Here is a 24377-nt window from a genome sequence, read left to right on the forward strand (position 1 = left end):
ACAACTGGTTGCACTTGTAAGACTATTGCGCCCCAGAATTTTTTCGTTTGTGGTGCTCAGTAACAAACAAATACGTTTTACACATTGGGGGCTTGTGGGGTAAATGTTGGGGCTACAGGGTTGAACACAACAATCGACACCTATAAATGTCATACTCTACAAGCTATCCAATTTTCAGCCAATTCCGACATTGTTTACAAACTCACCCATTATAGGTGGCTAGCGGGATAAACACTGGGGTTATTAACAAAAACGAAGTGGTATGCACATCTACATAACTACATCTACCATCTGTGTAAATTTCATCCAAGTCCATTAAACATTTGATGGAAAAATGAGACAAACTTTAGGCAGAAAACTAGAAGGGTGGCTTAGCACATATTGCCGTTGCACATACACTGTGACCTATTTCTTAACATATATTTACATCCGACACTTATTTTATATTGGGTCCCATATCATCCACCATCTTTTATAACCTTAGTTGTTTCTGCAAGCAGAAACTCATGGGTCCCCACATATGCAAAGTTGTAAATAACGCATTTCAAGAGATAACAATGAGAAAGTTTGGCATTGTAACGTCAAACACAGTGATCGGTACTGTGCTTAAATAAATACGCTGTATGGAGTACAGACTATTCAAATTCATTCCATTCATACATTTATTAAGGATTTTCTATTTTATGACTATCTGAGAAAAAAGTGTTAGATAGTGAGAAAATAGGCTAAAACACAACAATCAGCTCCTGTTAATGGTGAATTGCACTTGACTGCAGGTGTAGCGACCTATATCCTAGGGGTCTAGTGGAGTAAATGATAGGTACTACAAAGTTTAACACAACAACCAACACCTACAAATGGTACACTCTACAAACTGTCCAAATTTCATTTAATTCATACATTGTTTAAAGGGGGGCGATAGTGACATTTTCGGGATTGGGGGGCGATTTTACTTCCAAGAGGGGCGATTTCAAAATTACTGATTGTTTAAACATATACAAGAATTGTGAGACTAGGCTGACTTACGAGCAAATTTTATTTGTCTTGCAAACAAACACCAGGCACATGGGGCGCATGAGCTTTTGCCTCCATTTGAATAAATTGCTTTTGGCGATTTGTTTGTACTTTTTGTGATCTCGCGAACAAGGTTGAGCTGTTTATTTGGCCACAGGGGACGCTTTGTTAAGGCTATGTATGGTGACCGGCTATACCTTTTTAATATAACGGTAACGAGCTTTCCCTCAAACTTGTTTCACTTTTACACTTTCTATAGGTCTGCTAGCGCTTCAAAAACTGCGAAGTTTTTGTATCATCCTTAAATTTGATAAATCTAGTGTAAGTTATTAATGTGGAAAGTATAGGTTTCTCTTCTGCCGAGTAATGCCCCATTACTTTTAATCAAAATAACAAAAATAGCTATTGTTTGCGCATAGTCGTATGATGTTATCTTGTCTATGACGTCACAAACTTTGCTTGGATGTGTTAGAATTGCGTGAAATTGACCCTCAGTGTTGTTGTAGCAATTAAATTGGGCTTTAACTGGTAACATAAGCATTCGTTGGTGCTGGGTAAATCTAATTGCACGCAAATGCTCAAGAGTCAAGAACTTTAAACAATAACAATATAATGGGGGGCGATATTGAGCCAGTGCCCTAGCAAGGGGGCGATTTCGCTAAAATGGATGAAGACCACTGGTTTAGGTGGTCAAAAATCCGTTTTAAATCACTGGATAAATACGCGATTAATGTATCGATTCAGGAATCCGGCCCGCCAAGTACTTCATTTTCCCATATCAGGCCCGCCGACTGGAGAAGTTGCCCGCCCCTGGGCTAGAGGGTTAAATATACACAACAACTGTGGCTAGCGGGGTAAACACTGGGGTTATCAACAAAAACAAAGTGGGATGCACATCCACATACCTATATCTACCATCTGTGTAAATTTCATCCAAATCCATCAAACATTTGATGGAAAAACGGGTCGGACATTCTTTGGGAAGAAAAAAAACATTACACAAAGCAAAGTACTGCATATTTAAAAAGTAACATTGCACTTTCAACTTGATTTTAGCAATGAGGCTACAGTAAAGTTTAAAATTCCACCATGTGTGTAATAAGCAATTTCAACGTCTGTGTCAAATCGCAGTTCCACATAAAATTCTTTTCCACATTGTGTCTGTGAATCAAAGTAACATAAACAATTAGAGGTAAGATTACCAATATATGTGCAAGTTATATGTATATGTAACTTGCAAACATACACACATATATATATATATATATATATACTACGTCCTATTTTATGGTTAACAAAACACTCCATCTGATATCTCCACAGCTGATAAGCTAAGATAATCAGCATCTGGTGATCAGTCAAAACAATAAGGTATTCAACTGTAACAGTGTCTAGGCCAAGCAGAGTGCCAAATATACCTGAACGCAAACTGGCATGTGGGGTTCAATTCTATCTGGCAGTGTAATGGAATATTTCTCAAATCCATTTAAACCAAATGTTTCTGCAGACTGTCCTTTGTTAAACTGAAGAGGAATAATTCCCATTCCCACTAGATTTGAACGGTGAATTCTCTCAAATGATTCAGCTAAAACAGCTTTCACACCCTGAAAGTGAATTTTATCAATTATTTCCAGAAATTGCAAGTAAAACTAGAAAGGTGGCTTTCTAATATACTTCCATTTTATATATTCTATACGATATTTCACAATTTACTATACACATCATTTGATCTACATATATGATTGTTTTTGCGAACAAAAACGAATGGGTCCCCACACCTGTGTTTGTGTGGATTTAGGAAAAAAACAAATGTTGCGGTTATTTTTAGATTCTTAAGGACAAATTTGTAGAAAGCATTAACCCAACTTTAAAAAAAGTTTCGTCTTTCTTTTTGCATCATTATTGTCATATAATTGTACTTCAGTAGCCTATTGCAGTGTAGTCGCCGAATGACCGTTTAAATATCTTTTGACACAGTTTTAATAGCATGCAGTCCTTAGTGATTAACAATAACGCTTCTCCAATCTATATTTAACTTACGTATTGTTTCTGGGGTATATGTGCAAACATTAAAGAAGCTATGTTGTGACAAAAAATCATTCTCAACTGTGTTCTGCGTTTCCTGCAAGTTGACCTTCAGTCATCATAAGGCGGCCAACTTGTCAATGACTGTTTAATGACTTGTTATTGCATCTTTGGAAAACATGTAGTTTTTTACATTCATGTTAATCAACAATGTTTGCCTAAAATGTACAAAAACGAAATATCGCTTTAATCACTTCTAAGATACAAAACTTTAGCTAAAGCTGAAAATATGTGTGTTAACTTAATAAAACCACAAGCAATATTGCGCTGAACTATCATCAATAAGACTGCCTCGCAAAACGCTTGTCCATACGTCAAGCAGAGATCTCCCGCTATGCAATTAATCGCCACAATTGTAAACCAGTGAATTACTTCCTTGGGCTTTCCAGTGAACACATATTATGGGCTGTAATGGTAACCATGTGGCCATTGAGCCAAAATTTTTAATACTAAATGAGTAACTTACTGCAAACACATTTTTTCTTAAAATTTTACCTTTTAGCACATATAACTGGTACCGGTAGCATTTCTGACTTAAGGGACTGGAAAATCTAAAAACGATTTGTTTCAGGGTTAAATGGGTGAATCCAATGAAAAGTTAGAAAAATATTTAGAATATCTTACATTGCACCAACCAACAAAGCATGAAACTCCTAGATCATGTACTTAGGTCAGTACAGCCGTTTTAAAAAAAATTATGTTTTGGGGGGCCTGTGGGTGAACCCTTGGGTCATTCGGGGTCAAACTTCAGGAGGATTAAATATGGATAAATTACTAACATCTGTGTAAATTTGAAACAATTTGAAGACTCTTTCTTGACCAAACGCGCTTAACAAACCAGCATTAGACAGAAACGAATACCTTGGGGTTAAGGGGTGAAATTGGGTAAATCCTTTCTAAGGGTACAAAATTCTTTAGAACTAGAGATTGTTTCTGCAAGCATAATCTAATGGGTCCCCACACATATGCATATGCGATTTGGTAACAGTAAAAATAGGGCACAATCATTGTTAGATATTTACCAATTTACTATACACATCATTTGATCTACACATATGATTGTTTTTGCAAGTAAAAACGAATGGGTCCCCACACGCGCGTTTGTGCGGATTTATGGTAAACAAACATCCTGGTTATTTTTAGATTCTTAAGGAAAAACTTAACCAACTTTAGCCTTAACCCAACTTTAAAAGTTTTGTCCGTATTCTTTTTGCATCATTATTGTCATATAATTACAAAAAACAGTAAATCAGAACAGGAAAAGTACTTTCAATTTAATCTCATGCTTTGACCTTGATATTGTCGTTCAAGGTCAGTTTTTAAACACAATTTTCCAAAACTGAAAATGAGCTTGATAACTTAATAAAACGACATAGCATGGCTGCGCAATCACCAACACGACTGTCTCGTAAAACGTCCGTCCGGACATCAAGCTGAGCACTCCCGCTGCATTCACCCGTCTTAATCGTAAACGAGTGAATTCTGAGCACTCCCGCTGTATTCACCCGCCTTAATCGTAAACAAGTGAATTACTACCTTGAGATTTGAGACTTCTGTCTGACTGACAGTGTACACATGTTATGGACTGTAAAAGTAACTATTTGGCCGATTAAGGCAATTTTTTAAATACTAAACGAATAACCTACTGCAAACAATTGTTTAACATTTCAGCATATTAGGGCTTGTATTTCTGGCCTAAAACTTATTATTTTGGGGTTTAAGGGGTAAACATGGGTGAATCCAATAAAAAGTTACAAAATTCTTTAGAATAGCTTACATTGCACCAACCAAAAAAGCATGAAACCCTCAGATTATGTACTTGGGTCAGTACAGCCGTTTTAAATTGTTTTCGTTTTGGGGGCCTGTGGGTGAACTGCTGGGTCGTTTGGGGTCAAACTTCAGGAGGATCAAATTCGGAACAATAACTAACATCTGTGCAAATTTGAATACATTTTAAGCACTCTTTCTTGACCAAACGTATTTAACAAACCAGTGTTAGACAGAAACGAATATTTTGGGGTTTAAGGGGTGAAAATGGGTAAATCTTTTTTTAAGGTACAAAATTCTTTGAAATACCTTATATTGCACCAAACAACAAAGCATATATATCCTAAATGAAGTACTTTATCAAGTATAGCCGTTTTACAAATTTCACGTTTTGGGGGGCTGTGGGTGAACCGAGGGATCAAACGGGGTCAAAATTCACGTGGACCATCTTTAGACCAATATCTATAATGTGTGCAAATTTAAAAAAGTTTGAACCATTCTTTCTTGACCAAAACATGGGAACAAATCCGCGTTAGAAAGAAAAAAAATATAGACAAAAGCAATATGTGTCCCCTTCAGGGAAGGGGACCCATAATAACTTACATTGCACACAACAACAAAGCATGAAACTCCTTGATCAAGTACTTTAGTCAGTACAGTAGTTTCAAAAATTTAACGTTTTGGGGGCCTGTGGGCGAACCCTTGGGTCATTCAGGGTCAAACTTCAGGAGGATCAAATATGGATAAATAACTAACATCTGTATAAATTTGAATAGATTTTAAGTACTCTTTCTGGACCAAATGCGTATAACAAACCAGCGTTAGAAAAAAAACGAACAAAAACAATAAGGGGACCCATAAAAAGGGGGATTTTCTATATATTTCCATTTTATATATTCTATATCCCATTTACCGATTTACGATACACACCATTTAATCTACACACATTGTTTTTGTATGCAAATACCAATGGGTCCCCACACTTGTGTTTATGGGAATTGATTACGTTACTAAAATGTTATTTTTAGATTCTTAAGGACAAATTACTGGACAGCATCAAACTAAACTTTAAAGGTTTATATTCTTTCTAAATCATTATATTGTCATATATTTACAAAGCAGTGACAAGGAACAGAAGAGAATACTACCAATTCTCACCGAATCAAGAACATTAAAAGTATTAGAAACACCAAAAATTGAGATGCCATTTAGCAGCAAAGGTATAACGTAGATTGACCTGCAGTAAGCACCAGCCGTGCAAAATCCGAACAACCTTTAAAGACCTTTGACACAATTTTCAATGGCATGCAGTCCTTAGTGTTCAACAATAACATATTGCCTAATTTATACCAAAAATCATGTATTGTTTTTCTGGTTTTTCAAACATAAACAAGTTAAGTTGTGATGTAAAATCGTTGACATATTACACAGCGAAATACCGTTTATCGAGTTTAATTCACCCCAAATCCAATTAAAAGTTACAAAATTCTTTACAATACCTTACATTACGCTAACCAACAAAGCATGAAACTCCTAGAGTACAGCCATTCAAAAAATGTTTTGGGGGGCCTGTGGGTGAACCGCTAGATCATTCAGGGTCAAAGTTCAGGAGTATGTAAATTTTAATATGTTTGAAGCACTCTTTGACCAAACGCGTAGCACAATCCAGCGTTAGACAGAAAAAAGAAAGAAAGAAAACGGATAAAAACACAATGGGAAGGTCAGGGAAGGGGGCCTATAGTGAACTGTTAAAATTTTTAAAAGAATGTTCCAAGTTTTAAATGGTAGTTAATTTGTGTCTGAATTTCATCGCAAAGTTTTGATGAATTGTTGGTATTGAACTAACATACCAACATCCATGGTCCTTTGGCAGCCCAATCACGACTAGATCCACTTCCATAATCTTTCCCTGCCACAATAATAAGCGGAATATTGGAATCCTGATAAGCCATAGCCGCATCAAACACATCCATCTGGATATGAAACATAAATAGCATAGTATGTTAAAACCAACAAATAAAGCACATATTTTTACAACATTTTACTCTAAGTAAATAGGCTATTTTTAAGTTGATGTTTGGTCATTACATGATATTTCAGGTAATTCCTTATGTTATGGCTTCAACCAACAACAAAAACCTATACCATACACTATTATAGTACAGTTAAATAACTTAATCATCTTAATAAATGCATCATTTGTCATGGAGAATGAATACCAAATGTTATAATTATTGGACAATGGCACATTTCTGGGAACCTGTACACTATGACAGGTTAAAATGTCTTACATTTTGCTATTTAAATCCAAAATAAAACAGTAAGTGGGGATTGGACTTGATGATTCTCTGCTAATTTAGTTTTTAGTTCAAAACTTAAGAAAAGTTTGTTTGAAGAAGATTACACAACGGCTTATATAGCTGCCAATTCCAAGTGCATTTTGCAAAACAACAACCTCTGTCATTGATGGAATAAACAGGGTTTTGGGGGCCTCTCTTCCAATAAGTTTGTTCTTTAGGCGTATGTTGGCAAACGTGCCTCTACACATAACTGCATCATTTCCACGACGACTTCCATATGAGTTAAAATCCCGTGGTTTGATCCTAATTTAAAACATGAAACAGGCATATATGTTTTTTTCAGAGTTAGAATTACATAACTAATGTTAGAAAGATGGTTTTTTTAAGTGTTACGAATTTTTATGTAACATAATTAGGGCAATAATTTTTTGACTTTTAAAAAAAAGTCAAAAATTTGTAATTTTTTTTAGAATAGGTCAAAAATTATCAAAATTGTTTACAAAGTCAAAATTGTTTACAAACTGCATTGTCGTGCACTGTCAGTGAACTTTTCATTTTACACCTTGTAGCCTACTTTATACCTCAAAACAGGTAAAACTTTGGTAGGTCCCAAGTAATTTTACGGCAGCTGTAGGTTAGGTGCAGCGCTTGCTTGGGTTTTGCTTTAGGTACTTCATGTATCTTTTGTTTAGACCAGGGGTCTTCAACCTTTTTGGCGTAATCGCCCCTTTCCAAGGCACTGGCTCAAAATCGCCCCCCCATAAAGTGTCCCCTGTGGCTAATGCCCAACCAGACTTGGACAACTAGATTTTTTTTCGTTTTTTTCAAATTAGATTAGAATTAAAATTAGATCATTAGTTTTTTTCTGATTAGATTAGAATTAGAATTACCACTTTCTAAAAACTAGAAATTAAATTAGAATTCAAACTAGAATTAGATTTATACCAACCAACTTTAGTTCATTTTAAATTTGAACTCGAGATTTGCATGTTTCTCTATATAGTTCAGCGTGAATAAAAAGCGTTTAGGTGAACCTGATTTTTGCCGTCATGTCAAGTAGTTATCGAGCCGCATCAATTTAAAAAATATCTAAAACTTTGGCCTGAAATTTTCGTGAGTCTCGATTTTTGACGTCGGTGGACAGTTGCAATAAAACTGCACCTTTACGATTTACGCAGCTACCGCAATTTCTCCTCCATGTGATTGATGTTTCTTTTAACTGGATGCCAGATAAAGATTCCTATAGTGACACATAGAGTTTTAAAAAGGCAAAGCGTTACAGCTGTCTTTTTTTATTGCATACTTTGTTGACATTAAAATGTCCTAATTTTTACACCCTGTATAGTGGATACCTTTTGTGTATCCTGAGCTAAAACTGTAACCTACTTTTGTATCGTATGACAGGATTATCTGTCATTCTCGCTTCCCTGAGCTACTAAAAGACCTTCTGAAAAAAAATACAGCCATCTTTAACACTTCAGTCCAAAATTAAATCTTTTTAGCCGAAGCTCTCACTACTTAAAAACTTAAAATACTAATGACCGTAGAACACTGGTTTTCATAATCGGATGATGCTAAGTTAGTGAACTTTTATGCATAGCCTACTTCAACTGACCGACAACCTGTATTCCCTTTTATCGCCACGCAACAGCCCATGAGGTAGTAATACAGTGCGTAAGTACTGTTCGTCACAGTATCAAGTATAATTGAAACACTTTTTAGTCATGTGGTTTGGTCTTATTGGTGATGTGGGTTTGGACATCAAAGACATGCTTATATCACTTGCCTAAAACTTCCGTTGGACAAACTAACGATTTGGGGAAAACTGTAAATTAGATTAGAATTAAAATTAGAGCTTACTTGATATTTCTACATTAGATTAGAATTAGAATTACCGCCATTTTGCTCTAATTTGCCGAATTAGACAACTAGAATTATCTAGTTGTCCAAGTCTGTGCCCAACCTTGCTTTCAAAATCAAAAAAAGTATAAACAATCCCCAGTAATCACAATGTATTCAGTTAGCAGCATGTTTATGCTGATGTGTACCTTGTCCCTGGTGTTTGTTTGCAAGACGAATTATATCTGCTTGTGCGTTAAAGTTAGCCGAGTCTCACAGTTCTTGTACATACTTATACAATTAGTAATGTTGAAATCGCCCCCTTTTGAAGTCAAATCGCCCCCCAACTTCCCAAATTTTCACCATCGCCCCCTCGGTAGACGAAATCGCCCCCTGGGGGGCGATATCGCCCACGTTGAATAACCCTGGTTTAGACAAATGTATTGAACAATTTTTCTTGTATCTTAGCTGCAGTTTTTTGGCAGTGATTTTTAATTAGCTCATTTCCCTTTTCAGAATAGGCTAGGTTTGTGTTCAGATTTTTTCGTGTTTGGTCAAGAAAGAGTGCATCAAATTTATTCCATTTTACACAGTTGTCAGTTATTTATCCAAAGTTGATCCTCTCAATGACCCCGAATGACACAGCAGTTCACCCACAGATAGAAGTCCCAAGTGAGAAATCACTGGTTTGCAATTAGGGCGGTTTAATGCAGAGTGGGTGGTCTCTTCTTGACAGACGTTTTACAAGAATGAATAGACGTTTTACTAGCCTGTCTTTTCGGGGATAAGAAAAGAGCTGTTTTTGTGCACTGATGCTACACATTTTATAATGTTGACATAAACATTTTTAGTTTTGGCGAAGGTTTGATACCTCAGACATGATTTAATCGTGATAAACAATACTTTGCTTTGTTATATATCAGGCAAAACGTTGTTGGTTAACATAAAAGTAAAGAAAAGAACATGACGTTTCCAAAGCCACAATTAAAGGTCGTGGTCAGCTTTGTCACCACATAATGACTTGTAGGTATTGTAAACACAGTTAAGAACCTTTTTCCTTACAACGTAGCTATATTATTTTTGATGAATAAATTCGAGAACAAGTCATGCATAAACTAGAAAGGTGGCATTTCTATATATTTCCATTTGATATGTTGTGCACCCTATTTATCAATTTACTTTAAACACCATTTGATCTCACACCTGTTTATGCGAATTAGTCAAGGTAAAAAGGTTTTCAAATTTGTTATTTTTAAATTCTTTTTGAGAAGGACAAATTAGCGGAAAGCAGCAACCCAAAGTTCAAAAAGTTTTGTCCATTTACACTGTATTGTCATATATTTTCAAACACAGTGAAAAAACACAAAAAAATCTGAGAATACTCCCAATCCGAGAATTTAATCTCTAGGCTTGACCTCGACATAGCTGCTGTGCTATGCCAATTTTGAATCAGAAAAACTGAACAGTATTACAGACACTGACAAATTAGGAAGATATTTTGCAGCAAAGGTATTGATAACAAATAGTTTTTCAGTAGTCTATCGCCGTGTAATCGCCAAACAACCAATTTTTAATGACCTTGTGACACAGTTTTCAATAGCACCCAGTCGTTAGTGTTCAACAGTAACGTTTTTCCTAATTTATATTTAACTCATGTATTGTTTGAGGAGTATATGTGTCAAAAAGTTGACCTTAAGTGACCTCTAGTTGTGCAGTGGCCAAGCTGACAATGACCGTTTAATGACTTTTTATTGCATCTTTGGAAAACGTAGTTTTTTTTACCTTCATGTTAATCAACAATGTTTGACAATATGTCAACATGTACAAAACCAACGTCAACATGTACAAAACCACTGTATCGTTTTATTCACTTCTAAGATATAAAACCTTTGCTAAAACTGAAAATATGGCGCTGGTGTTTAATCATCAAAAAGACTGCCTAAAAAAAACGTCTGTTCCTGCTATGCATTAAATCGCCATAATTGTAAACCAGTGAATTACTCCCTTAAAACTGGACTTGGACAGCAATATCAAGGTCAAAACTATAAGAGATTAAATTTGCAGAAGATTAGAAGTATTTTACCATTCTTTTTCACTACTTCTGTAAATATATGACAATATAATGATGTAAAAAGAATATGGACAAAACCTTTCTAAGTTTTGGTTGATGCTTTTTTGTCCTTAAGAATCGAAAATAATTGCACCATTATTATATTGTAACCAATTCACATTAACACAGGTGTGGGGAAAATCATGTGTGTAGGTCAAATGGTGTCTATAATAAATTGGTATATAGGATATAGAATATAACTAGAAGGGTAGATTGGCACATTTTGCCATTGCATATCAACTATAACCTATTTTGAAATGTTAATATGTACCCTACACTTAATTTATAATGGGTCCCATATTAGCCACAATCTTTTATAACCGTTAACAGATAACCATAAGCAACAGTGTTATAAGTCAAACACAGTGATTGGTAGTGTTAGTTTTTCCTAAATAAACATTTTATGTAAAGTACAAACTGTCCAAATCTCATGCAAATATTGGGACCATTGAGTCAAACAAACCAGATAACAATCTACATAAAGATATCTACTATCTGTGAAAATTTCATCTAAATCCATCAAACATTTCATGGCAAAATGACTTGGACAAACTTTGGAAAGAAAAAATAAAATGAAAAAAAAAGAATAAAAAAACAAACAAATCAAGTAAAATCAATATGTGTCACCTTTCGGGGTGGGGACCTATAAATATAATTTTACAAGCGCTGTAAACAAAAAAATTGAATGATTGATTTGCACCAAAGAAATCTTTTATTTGTGGTATATATTGTCGTATGATTTCCACGTCTCAAAAATTTTTTATTTGTGGTGTCCTGCAACAAAGGCTTGCGGGGTAAATGTTGGGGCTACAGGTTGAATTCCTACGCTGTTTAAAAACTCACCTATTTTAGGGGGTAGATGGGTAAATACTTCGGTTATCAAGACAAACAAAGCAAAATGCACATCTAAATAACTCTGCCATCTGTGTAAGTTTCATCCAAATCCAACATTTCATGTCAAAACGAGTTAAACTATTCAAGTAAAACTAGGAAGGTGGCTTTCTAATATGCTTCCATTTTATATATTCCATATCCTATGGGCCTGACGTACTGTGGTTTCTATATCCTATTTACCAATTTACTATACACATCATTTCATTTACACACATGATTATTTCTGCAAACAAAAATGAATGGGTCCCCACACGCGTGTTTGTGTGGATTAACGGTAAACAAATGTTGCGGTTGTTTTTAGACTCTGACAAATTATTAGAAAGTATTAACCAAACTTTCAAAAAGTTTTGTCTGTATTCTTTTTGCATCTTTATTGTCAGAAAATGCATGTGATAACTTAATAAAACAACATGGCATTGCTGCTCAAAAACAGTCTCATAAATTGTCTGTCGGTACGGCAAGCAGAGCTCTCCCGCCTCAATCGCAAACCGGTAAATTACTCCCTTGGGACTTCTACCTGATTATGGGCTGTAAGAGTAACTGTTTGGCCAATTAAGGTAAAATTTTAAATACTAAATGAGTAACCTATGGCAATTTCTGGCGTAAAACTAAAACTTATTATTTTAGGGTTTAAGGGGTAAAAATGGGTGATTCCAATAAAAAGTTACAAAATTATTTACAATACCTTACATTGTACCAACCAACAAAGCATGAAGCTCCTAGATAATTTACTTTAGTCAGTACAGCCATTTAAAAAAAAAAAAACGTTTTGGGGTCCTGTGGGTGAACCGCTAGGTCATTCTGGGGCAAACTTTAGGAGGATCAAATTTGGATCAATAGCTAACAACTGTGCAAATTTGAATAAATTTAAAGCACTCTTTCCTGATCAAACGCATGTAACAAACCAGTGTTACACAGAAGAAAAAAAATATGGACAAAAACAATATGTGTCCCCTTTATAGAAAGGGACCCATAATTAGCCAATATTTTTTATAACATTTGTTTGTTTTTGCAGTTACAAAATCATAGGTCCCAAACTTCGTGCTATAAACACTATCCAATCTCATTCCATGTAGACAATGTTTGAAGTTTACCTAAATTAAAGGCCAGATGGGGTAAATGACAACAAAGTAATCACAACTATTGACACCACAATATGGCATATTCTGTAAGCTGTCCAAATTTCATTCAATTCAGATATTGTTTACAAATTTCATTTTAGACGCCTGTGGGGCAAAAAATTGGGGCTAGCATGACACACAACAATCGACACTTTAAAATAGTGTATTCTAACTGTTCAAATCTACCTATTTTAGGGGCATAATGCGGTAAATGATGGGGCTCCAAACAACAATCAACAGGTCAAATTAGAGTATAAACTAGAAGGGTGGCTTAGCACATATTGCCCTTGCATATACACTATAACCTATTTTAAAACATAAATATATTTCCTATGCTTATTTTGCATTGGGTCCCATATTAGTCACCGTCTTTTATAACTTTAGTCGTTTCTGCAGGCAAAAACTCATGGGTCCCCACACATGCAAAGTTGTAGATAATGCATTTCAAGAGATAACCATGCAAAAGTCGGGTGTTGTAAGGTAAAACACAGTGATCGGCACTGGGCTTAAATAATAATACTATGTAGAATACAAACTATAAAATTAGATTCACCCCAGCTATTGGTTAAAGTATGTCCTATTTAACGTTTTAAAAAAACTGACCCATTTTAGGGTGCTAGTAGGGCAACTAATTGGGTTCGACACACAAACTAAAAAATATATAAAAACCACAATGACTCAATCAATAGTACTGCAAAATTTCAGCCCAATCCGCCAATGTTTAAAATTTCGACCACTAGAGGTGTTTTGAGCCACAACCGTTACTGTTTCTGACGTCATAAGGCTGTTAACAAGCCCCTAACTGCCATGGCGCAAAAACGACCACCAAGAAGCCCACCAACGAGCAACAAACAACTGGTTGCCCTTGTAACACTATTGCTCCAAAGAAATCTTTCGTTTGTGGTGCCCAGTACCATACAAATACGTTTTACACTTTAGGGGCTTGTGGGGTAAATGTTAGGACTACAGGGTTGAACACAACAATTGACACCTATAAATGGCATACTATACAAGAAATCCAAATTTCAGCCAATTCTGACACTGTTTAAAAACTCACCCATTTTAGGGGGCTAGTGGGGTAAATACTGGGGTTATCAACAAAAACAAAGTGGGATACACATCTACATGAATATATCTACCATCTGTGTAAATTTCAGCCAAATCCATCAAACATTTGATGGAAAAACGAGTCGGACAAACTTTGGGTAAAAACACCCATTTTAGGGGGCGAGCGGGGTAAATACTGGGGTTATCAACAAAAACAAAGTGGGATGCACATCTACATAACTATATCTCCCATTTGTGTAAATTTCAGCCAAATCCATCAAACATTTGATGGAAAAACGAGTCGGACAAACTTCGGGGAAAAAATACCCATTTTAGGGGGCTAGCGGGGTAAATACTGGGGTTATCAACCAAAACAAAGTGGGATGCACATCTACATAACTATATCTCCCATTTGTGTAAATTTCAGCCAAATCCATCAAACATTTGATGGAAAAACGAGTCGGACAAACTTCGGGGAAAAAATACCCATTTTAGGGGGCTAGCGGGGTAAATACTGGGGTTATCAACAAAAACAAAGTGGGATGCACACCTACATAACTATATCTACCATCTGTGTAAATTTCAGCCAAATCCATCAAACATTTGATGGAAAAACGAGTCGGACAAACTTTGGGGAGAAAAAAAAAGGAAGAAAAAAAAAGAAAAAAAAACAAAACAATTTGAGTAAAATCAATATGTGTCCCCTTCAGGGAAGGGGACCCATAAAAAACCTGGGTCATGTATGTTTAAAATTTATAGTACAGCCGTTTAAATATACACATGGTATTTGAATTTATAGTTTGACATAAAACATTAGTTACACCAAACAGTGAGTTGCATATCACTTGCTATGCTAGTGCAAAATTAGGAAGCCAGTAACTTTTTTGTAACAAAATATTTGTATTGAATTGTTTTGTCACAACTAAAACAAAAGCGATTATGTGCTCACCATTAAACTAGTTTTCAGGAAATTATGTGCAAAAAGCACATTGAATGTATTAAGTTTTAAAATATTTTTCTACAATGTCGAAGCTAAAAGATGATTTACAAAAAAGGTTGTGCATTAGTGCCCTCAGCTGTTCGTTGTACTACATTTTTAGATTCAGAATGTAACGGTTGTTTGTTTGTAAATACTTCTTTTTAAGCATGGGTGGTACATGGGGATGATGCGCAACTAAAGTGGTATACGACCACAGAAAGATTGGAAATTACTGCGATAAAAGGATAACAATAATATTGTGAACTTAAGGAAGAAAAATATTCAGTTTGTTTAACCAACTTTACCCTAAACCTAGGAGTGACTGTAAAAGTTAAATGCAAAATCTCTTTCACTGGCCTTACAACTTGGCAAAACTTATGAGTTAGCGCTAGCTACACTACTTGGTTGTTCTCACCCATTTTGGCCCAGATATCTGGCAGCAGGTGAAGATCTACTGATTGAGCCAGCAGGAGAAATATGGTCAGTGGTAACGCTATCACCCAGAAATAGCAATGCATGCATTCCATCTAATGACTGCTTTTCTTGCTTTTGAATCTAGAACCACAGTTAAAAAGCAATAATCAAGTCTAACTACAAAGGTGGATTTCCAATACTTGCCTATTTATATATTCTAAAATCTATTTAACAATTTACAATTTACACCATTTTACCTTCTGAAACTAGAAGGGTGGCTTAGCACATATTGCCCTTGCATATACACTATAACCTATTTTAAAACATGAATATATTTCCTATGCTTATTTTGTATTGGGTCCCATATTAGCCATCGTCTTTTATAACTTTAAGTCGTTTCTGCAGGCAAAAACTCATGGGTCCCCACACATGCAAAGTTGAAAATAATGCAATTCAAGAGATAACCATGAGAAAGTCGGGTGTTGTAAGGTAAAACACAGTGATCGGCACTGGGCTTAAATAATAATACTATGTAGAATACAAACTATAAAATTAGATTCACCCCAGATATTGTTTGAAGTATGTCCTATTTAACGTTTAAAAAAACTGACCCATTTTAGGGGGCTAGTAGGGCAACTAATTGGGTTCGACACACAAACTAAAAAATATATAAAAACCACAATGACCCAATCAATAGTACTGCAAAATTTCAGCCCAATCCGCCAATGTTTAAAATTTTGACCACTAGAGGTGTTTTGAGCAACAACCGTTACTGTTTCTGACGTCATAGGGCTGTTAACAAGCCCCTAACTGCCATGGCGCAAAAACGACCACCAAGCAACCCACCAACGAGCAACACAACTGGTTGCCCTTGTAACACTATTGCTCCAAAGAAATCTTTCGTTTGTGGTGCCCAGTAACATACAAATACGTTTTACACTTTGTGGGCTTGTGGGGTAAATGTTAGGACTACAGGGTTGAACACAACAATCGACACCTATAAATGGCATACTATACAAGAAATCCAAATTTCAGCCAATTCTGACACTGTTTAAAAACTCACCCATTTTAGGGGGCTAGCAGGGTAAATACTGGGGTTATCAACAAAAACAAAGTGGGATGCACATCTACATGAATATATCTACCATCTGTGTAAATTTCAGCCAAATCCATCAAACATTTGATGGAGAAACGAGTCGGACAAACTTTGGGTAAAAACACCCATTTTAGGGGGCCAGCGGGGTAAATACTGGGGTTATCAACAAAAACAAAGTGGGATGCACATCTACATAACTATATCTACCATATGTGTAAATTTCAGCCCAATCCATCAAACATTTGATGGAAAAACGAGTCGGACAAACTTTGGGAAGAAAAAAACAAGGAAAAAAAGACAAGAAAAAACAAACAAACAATTCGAGTAAAATCAATGTGTCCCCTTCAGGGAAGGGGACCCATAATGATTGTTTTTGCAAGCAAAAATGAATTGGTACTGACATGTGTATGTGCAAATTGGTAACAGTATTAATATGGTGCAAATATTTTTTAGACAAATTAGTAGAAAGTAAACCACATTTGGTTTTGTACAGTGTTTCACAAATTGCTAATGACTGTCTGGCACGGGAACTATAGTGCTTTGACAGACATTTTGGGCGGTCAAGGTGATTTAGCGGACAAGGCCAAATTTAAACAACATGCAAGGTACAACCTACAAACAACTGTTTAAAAGTTCTGCACATTGAGGGTAGCATTTCCAACCTAAAGGATTGGTAAACCTAAAAATTTATATGTGGGGTCAAAGGAGTCAGAAATGATTCCAACCAAAACTTACAAATGATTTAAACTTTCTTACAATGCCCAACCAACAAAATATAAAACTTTGGACCACATCAATTTCACATTTTTGGGACCTGTTGGGTATACAGGGCAAACATTGGAAGGATCAACCTCAGTTTAAACTAGAATAGTGGGTTTCCTATATATTGCCAGTTTATATATACTACATCCTATTTAACGATGTATCACATGTACCATTTACTATATTTATAATGGATATATATTTGGTACCTACATTTCATTGGGTCCCTATCTTTTCCTGGCACTTTATAACCTAATTGTTTCTGCAAGCATAATCTAATGGGTCCCCACACATATGCATATGCGATTTGGTAACAGTAAAAATAGGGCACAATCATTGTTAGATATTTACCAATTTACTATACACATCATTTGATCTACACATATGATTGTTTTTGCAAGTAAAAACGAATGGGTCCCCACACACGTGTTTGTGCGGATTTATGGTAAACAAAAATCCTGGTTATTTTTAGATTCTTAAGGAAAAATTTAACCAACTTTAGCCTTAACCCAACTTTAAAAGTTTTGTCCGTATTCTTTTTGCATCATTATTGTCATATAATTACAAAAAAACAGTAAATAAGAACAGGAAAAATACTTTCAATTTAATCTCATGCCTTGACCTTGATATTCTCGTTCAAGGTCAGTTTTTAAACACAATTTTCCAAAACTAAAAATGTGCTTGATAACTTAATAATACGAGATAGCATAGCTGCAGAAAAACAGCTGATTTCTAATCACCAACACGACTGTCTCGTAAAACGTCGGTCCGGACGTCAAGCTGAGCACTCATGCTGCATTCACCCGCCTTAATCGTAAACAAGTGTACACATATTATTGGCTGTAAAAGTAACTATTTGGCCGACTAAGGCAAATTTTTAAATACTAAATGAATAATCTACTGCAAACAATTGTTTAACATTTCAGCACATTAGGGGTTGTATTTCTGGCCTAAAACTTATTATTTTGGGGTTTAAGGGGTAAGAACGGGTAAATCCAATAAAAAGTTACAAAATTCTTTAGAATAGCTTACATTGCACCAACCAACAAAGCATGAAACCCTCAGATTATGTACTTGGGTCACTACAGCCGTTTTAAATTGTTTTCGTTTTGGGGGCCTGTGGGTGAACCGCTGGGTCGTTTGGGGTCAAACTTCAGGAGGATCAAATTCGGAACAATAACTAACATCTGTGCAAATTTAAATAAATTTAAAGCACTCTTTCTTGACCAAACGCATTTAACACACCAGTGTTAGACAGAAACGAATATTTTGGGGTTTAAGGGGTGAAAATGGGTAAAAAAAATTTTAAGGTACAAAATTCTTTGAAATACCTTATATTGCACCAAACAACAAAGCATATAACTCCTAAATGAAGTACTTTAGCAAGTATAGCCGTTTTTTCAAGTTTTGGGGGGCTGTGGGTGAACCGAGGGATCCAACAGGGTCAAAATTCACATGGACCATCTTTAGACCAATATCTAAAATGTCTGTAAATTTGAAAAAGTTTGAACCATTTTTTCTTGACCAAAACGTGGGAACAAATCCGCGTTAGATGGAAAAAAAGAAAAAAATATAGACAAAAACAATATGTGTCCCCTTCAGGGAAGGGGACCCATAATAAGCCATGAACCAAACATGTAACCTAACATGGTTAGATTCCCTAACAAACTAGTTGGCTTCTCCAAGTTTGCCACCCCACATAAGAAAATATATGCTAAAAAATCGACACTTATGCCTTCAGGGAAGGAGACCTATTAATAACCAGAAGGGTGCCAGTGAACACATATTGCCAGTGAATATACACCATGGCTTATTTTAAAACATACATATATCAACTACACTTGTTGAGTGATGCAAAGTACAGGTGAATGTCTTGGCAAATCAATGATGTGATTAACCGGATTATGCGATGATCTGGTTGCTATGTAAACAATACACGCCGTTAGCATAAGTGTTCATTTTCACTTCCCCAGCTGAAACAAAGTTGCAGTGACCCTCAACTATGGCTACAGAGCAGCATTAATTTGTGCTTTCTCTTGCAGGTCAGGTTTCATTTTTAAGACGTGTTACGTCGCATCTAAGGGGCATATCCCAACATTTTAATTTGGAAACTTCCAATGACAATCTATGACGCTTTGGGAAGTTCCCCTTATAATGTGTCAGGCCTCTCGCTTAATATACACGTCATATGGCTTGTTGTTTCTTGCCTATTTCGTTTTCTGGTTCAAAATGACGCATTAAGGGGCAAAGTGCTGGTTGAATTTTAAGCATGGCCAAATCTGAAGTACAAGACCGAAACCTGAGCAGCATCAGTTATTAATATAACCCGTTATCCAATTGACACAAAGAATAATTGATTTTAGCAAAACCTTTAAAGACTCAGATTGTGGCGCTACTTTCTAGCTTACCCAGCAAAACTGCAGCTGTAAGATTAGTGTGACTGTCGCATGATCAACATGCGGTCGTTGCTTCAAAATTTTTTGCGAGCAACAACTAATAGAGAAATAAATGCCTTTCTGAATCGGTGATCCACCCGTTAAGTTGCGCAAGGTCAGGAAAAAGAAGACATAAATTATGCCAGGCATTGGCATGTTACCAATTACGTGAACCTAAACAGCATAGTTTGATTACCTGCGATCTAACATCTATGACAGGGATGGCGAACCACTGACCCGCGGGTCACAAAGTGACCCACCACGTGAATTCCAGTGACCCAATTGTAGTTTCAAAAATTTATACTGATTGCTATAGGTAGGGTTACCAGATTTCCAAGATTAAAAACCAACGCAACAGTTTTAAAAACTTTAAGTCCTTTGCCAGACTGCCTATTGTCTCAATATACAGATTGTTGAGTCAATTGTGAGGTAACAGATATGTTTATTTAAACGTAGAACTTGAAACGATTTGTTGTACCTTTGTTGACGCTGTTCGGTTCCACACATTTATGCGAATCTTTGTTTACACACATGAGTTTCATAAAATCAAGTGCCAGGAATCGTCTCAGCTCAGATATGATGCTGCGTGCATTAAACTGAATCATCTGTTTTAGGGGACTTGTGGGGTAAATAATGGGATTCTATACCCAAACTAAACAAAATATAAAAGTACAAAGTCCCAACCAACATTCCTGTAAAATTTTGTCCTGCTCAGCCATTCTTTGAAATTTTGACCATCAAAGGGTGTTTTAAGCAACAACCTTTAACGCTTATGATGTCATAAGGCTGCCTAATTGCAGCAGCCAACATTTTGTGCAAGGACACCGTAAACACCAGTAGCATTAACCTGATCCACCAAAAAAATTCGTGCCAAAAGTGCATGTTCAAACTTCCCCTGAGAAAAAAGAAAAAAAATGAGTTAAAAAGAGGGGGACCTTTAACGACTTACCAATGATTTAAAAAATGGTGGTGATTTTATGTAGGTGGATGAAGGATTCCAATCATACAACATACTTGTTGGACAATAAAGAGCATTCCAGTTTGAATTTCCATTCTGCAAATAAAGCAAACTCAAAAGACTTTTGACAGCACCAGTACTCAAAGTAGTACTAAAGTGCTGTAAAACAACTTATTCTACAAATTTTGCCATTACTTTCTTATGGTAACTTAAATACAACTTATTTATATCACAGAGCACTTTATTGAAAGGCATTCAAATTTTTAACAACAAGCAAGGGACACCCTATGAACTACTGGATTTCTGTTCTGCACTAATTGCCTGTTAGCTAAACTTATGTTTTCATGTCAAACGCGTAGCGTATCGCATGACGTCATAAATGATTCGGTTGATTCCGCCGAATTTATTCGGCAAAACCACCGAATATTCGGTTTCGGCCGAATCAAAATTTCGACGATTCGGTACATCACTAGTAAAAAGGTGAAGAAGGGGATGATTGTTTGTGCGACTTGAACAACCAAATTTCACCCAATTCAGACATTGCTTAAAAAATTTACCCATTTTAGGGGGGTAGTGGCATAACTGATGGGGTTCTGTACCCACAATCATAAAATACTAAACCACAATGACTCAAACTACAGTCCTGCAAAGTTGTGTCTCAATCAACCACTTTTAAAATATTTGACCACTAGGGGTGTTTGAAGCAACAACAGTTAATCTGTTTATGCTCCTGACATCATAAGGATGTTTACACCGCCCTAACTGCCATCTGCAAAAGTTGCACCATTGAATGAAAATAAATCACAAACACAAGTAACATATGTTTACATTTGGGGGGCAAGCGGAGTAATGATTTGGGCTATCAGGTAAAACAAAACACAAGACATGACTCTATCTACCAGTTGCATGACTCTATCTACCAGTTGCATGACTATATCTACAGAATTTTCATCTAATTTGGTCAAAGACACACTCCAGGAGGGAAAAGATTAAAAAAACAAGAGTAAAATCATTACATAACAATATGATCTACAACCTTATGCTAAACAGTAATTCTCATCACTTTATGAAAATTCACATGGCACAAAAACATTCTATTACTAATCTTCAAATTGGCAACAGTATAAATGTGATTTTTTTAACGCAAACTTTAAAAGTTCTTGCCATATTCTTTATTTTTATTTTTTATAATGCTACATTTAACAAAAAGTAGTAAAAAAGAACACTAAAATACTTTTTAAACCTGTTAAAACTTCTGAAGAAATGCTAGATAGTGATAGAACACCAACCGATTGAGAAGTCATGTTATAACGAAGATATAACAAATTGTTCCTAACTTTTGCAATATGCATACTTGACCTTCAATGACCATTTAATGACATTTTGAAGACGTTTTCAGGTGTGTGGTGAAACAGCTGACAAAGACAGTATAATGACCAGCTAGTTCACTTTTGACCATTATGTTTTAACAACCCCCTTTGCCTGGCCTGTACAAAGCAAAGGCAGCTTGAAGAGTTTATATCACATCCAAACAATAAGCCATAGACCCTTTGCCAAAACTACAAATGTGCATGCTATGGTAATTGATGCGCAAAAACAGCTAATTTCTATTCACTGCAAACGTAAACCAGTAACCTGCATATTTATGAGTGAAGCAGAGGACTTTCTGCTCAGCGTTAAACTTGTCTTAAATTCCCTGGGCTTGAGCTTATTAGGAGTATTTCTGACTTATATAAGGGATTGCATGAATAAGGATATTCGGGGCAGAAAAGTTTAAAAAAGAGTAAATCTAACTATAAGTTACAAAACGGATTAAATGATGCTTTGCAATCAACCAATAAAGTATAAATCTACCATGTAATGTACCTAAGTAAGTATAATTGTTTTAACATTTTGCATTTTTGGGGCCTGGTGAACTGCTAGGTCAGTGGTTTGAACATTGGAATGAGGAACAAGATATGTGCTGATTCTTCTAGACCAGTAGTTCTCAACGGGGGCGCCAGCGCCCCCCTGGGGGCATTTGCCCTCACTAAGGGGGCGCTGGAGAATAACTGGGCGATTGGGGGGCGCTGGAGAATAACTGGGCGCTTGGGGGGCGCTGGGAAACGATAGAGCAGGTAAAACGAAACAAAACGTCAAAGTCATTTTTTTCATATCTCTTCCATCTGCGACCAGTAAAAGTAGATTTGATAAAGTATTTACTGTATTGTGTACTTTGTTTGCTGCGTGTTTTTGATGGTGATATCACAATGCATTTTATAGAAATCACAATGCGTCAGTTGTCGGGGCTCATCTGCGCTTTAATAGCAAAATTTGCCTTGTGCCTAGCCGAACCGAGCTAGAATCCGAGTTCTTGGTACCGAGCATTGCACATCGCAAAATGCTCGGCCGCATTAACTGAGCCATTAGACCAGGGGTCACCAAACTACGACGTCATTTCATCCGGCCTGCGAGAGTGTTTGGTCCTAGTATATATCTTGGAAAAATTAAAGCTTGAGTTAAACGTTAAAGGTTAATTTACTCGAAAAGTATTTCGGCAACAACATGTAGGACTAAGTTCACCTAGTTTTACAGAACGCACACATTGATCCAAAAGTTGTTTGTTTTATTACAGACCAAACTAAAACTATCAATGCCTTCATTATTGTGCGCAAACAAACGGCCTTCTATTGTTAATTGTGATAGAATAAATGAGTTTTGCCTGCAGAAGAGATTCTATAATTTTCAAAACAATTTGATAGTAGCACGATCTGATTATAATGAAGATAGACGCACGTTAGGGCTTGTTTACCTATGTGGCCCTCGCAAGATATTTCTAATGTTATCCGGCCCGCAGTGAATAAGGTTCGGTGATGCCTGCGCTAGACAATCACTACAAAATCGTACTACGAATTGATTACTTGCTTAGTAAACAATAATGTAATAGGCAAGTCATAAACGGTTTTTGTGACATCACAGTTGAACGTGTGATTTGTTTACTGCTGACGCACAGAAGTAGCGTCCCCAAGAATAAAAGTGACTGTTTTCAAAAACGTCAAATAGTGTTAATACTCTCAATTGCCGTTTATTAGATATAAAAAATATGGTGTTTCACTTGGCGTTGGCTTTCCTTACATGTTATGCAGAAAGGACCTATACATCTTAAATACGGCCCTGGGGGCTAAAAAGGGGGCAAGTAAAAACATGGAATTGAAAACGTTTCTGACGTCACAATACACCGAGCGTTAACATGAGATGCTCGGTGCTCGACCAAACAAAACAATTGCATGCAGTTTTGGCCCGTCACGTGTACCAAGCTAAAAGCAATGAGCACTGTGTGGTATCATGTAGAATTAACCATTGGAATATTTATGATTAAGTGCTAAAACATAGCTTGTTAAACATTTGGCTCTCAATTATCGAATGGATATTGTTTGTGAAATAAAATCGTTTTGATTTTTGTCAGTTTTGAGGGGGGCGTTTGTAAATTACGAACACGTAAAAGGGGCGGTACAAGAAAAAAGGTTGAGAAACACTGTTCTAGACTTTATGGGCATATTTCTGAAAGCAGCAAGGT

The 24377-nt window shown here is 36.1% G+C and overlaps 1 protein-coding gene across 10 annotated transcripts in view; it reads right to left on the reverse strand.

Annotated features, from left to right (window-relative positions):
- Nucleotides 1–1790: 1790 nt before the first annotated feature.
- The window catches only part of LOC145212807 (cytoplasmic aconitate hydratase-like), a 44168-nt gene continuing 21581 nt past the window's right edge, over nucleotides 1791–24377 (reverse strand). For 2 of the 10 annotated variants that reach the window (XM_080081065.1, XM_080081092.1), the window contains 6 exons: nucleotides 20813–20917; nucleotides 15572–15711; nucleotides 7322–7469; nucleotides 6717–6839; nucleotides 2433–2618; nucleotides 1791–2175 (listed from right to left, as the gene is read on the reverse strand). In XM_080081065.1, the coding sequence (XP_079937191.1) occupies nucleotides 2056–2175; nucleotides 2433–2618; nucleotides 6717–6839; nucleotides 7322–7469; nucleotides 15572–15711; nucleotides 20813–20917 (822 nt within the window). In that variant the 3' untranslated portion in view covers nucleotides 1791–2055. Of the gene's footprint in view, nucleotides 2176–2432; nucleotides 2619–3054; nucleotides 3258–3589; nucleotides 3651–6716; nucleotides 6840–7321; nucleotides 7470–15571; nucleotides 15712–20812; nucleotides 20918–24377 lie in introns of those variants that run through there. The other 8 variants (XR_013856789.1, XR_013856794.1, XM_080081075.1 and 5 more) reach the window with 8 other exon arrangements.

The sequence above is a fragment of the Phallusia mammillata genome, chromosome 1 (assembly GCF_965637545.1).
Source record: "Phallusia mammillata chromosome 1, kaPhaMamm4.hap1.1, whole genome shotgun sequence".
Classification (NCBI taxonomy): Eukaryota; Metazoa; Chordata; class Ascidiacea; order Phlebobranchia; family Ascidiidae; genus Phallusia; species Phallusia mammillata.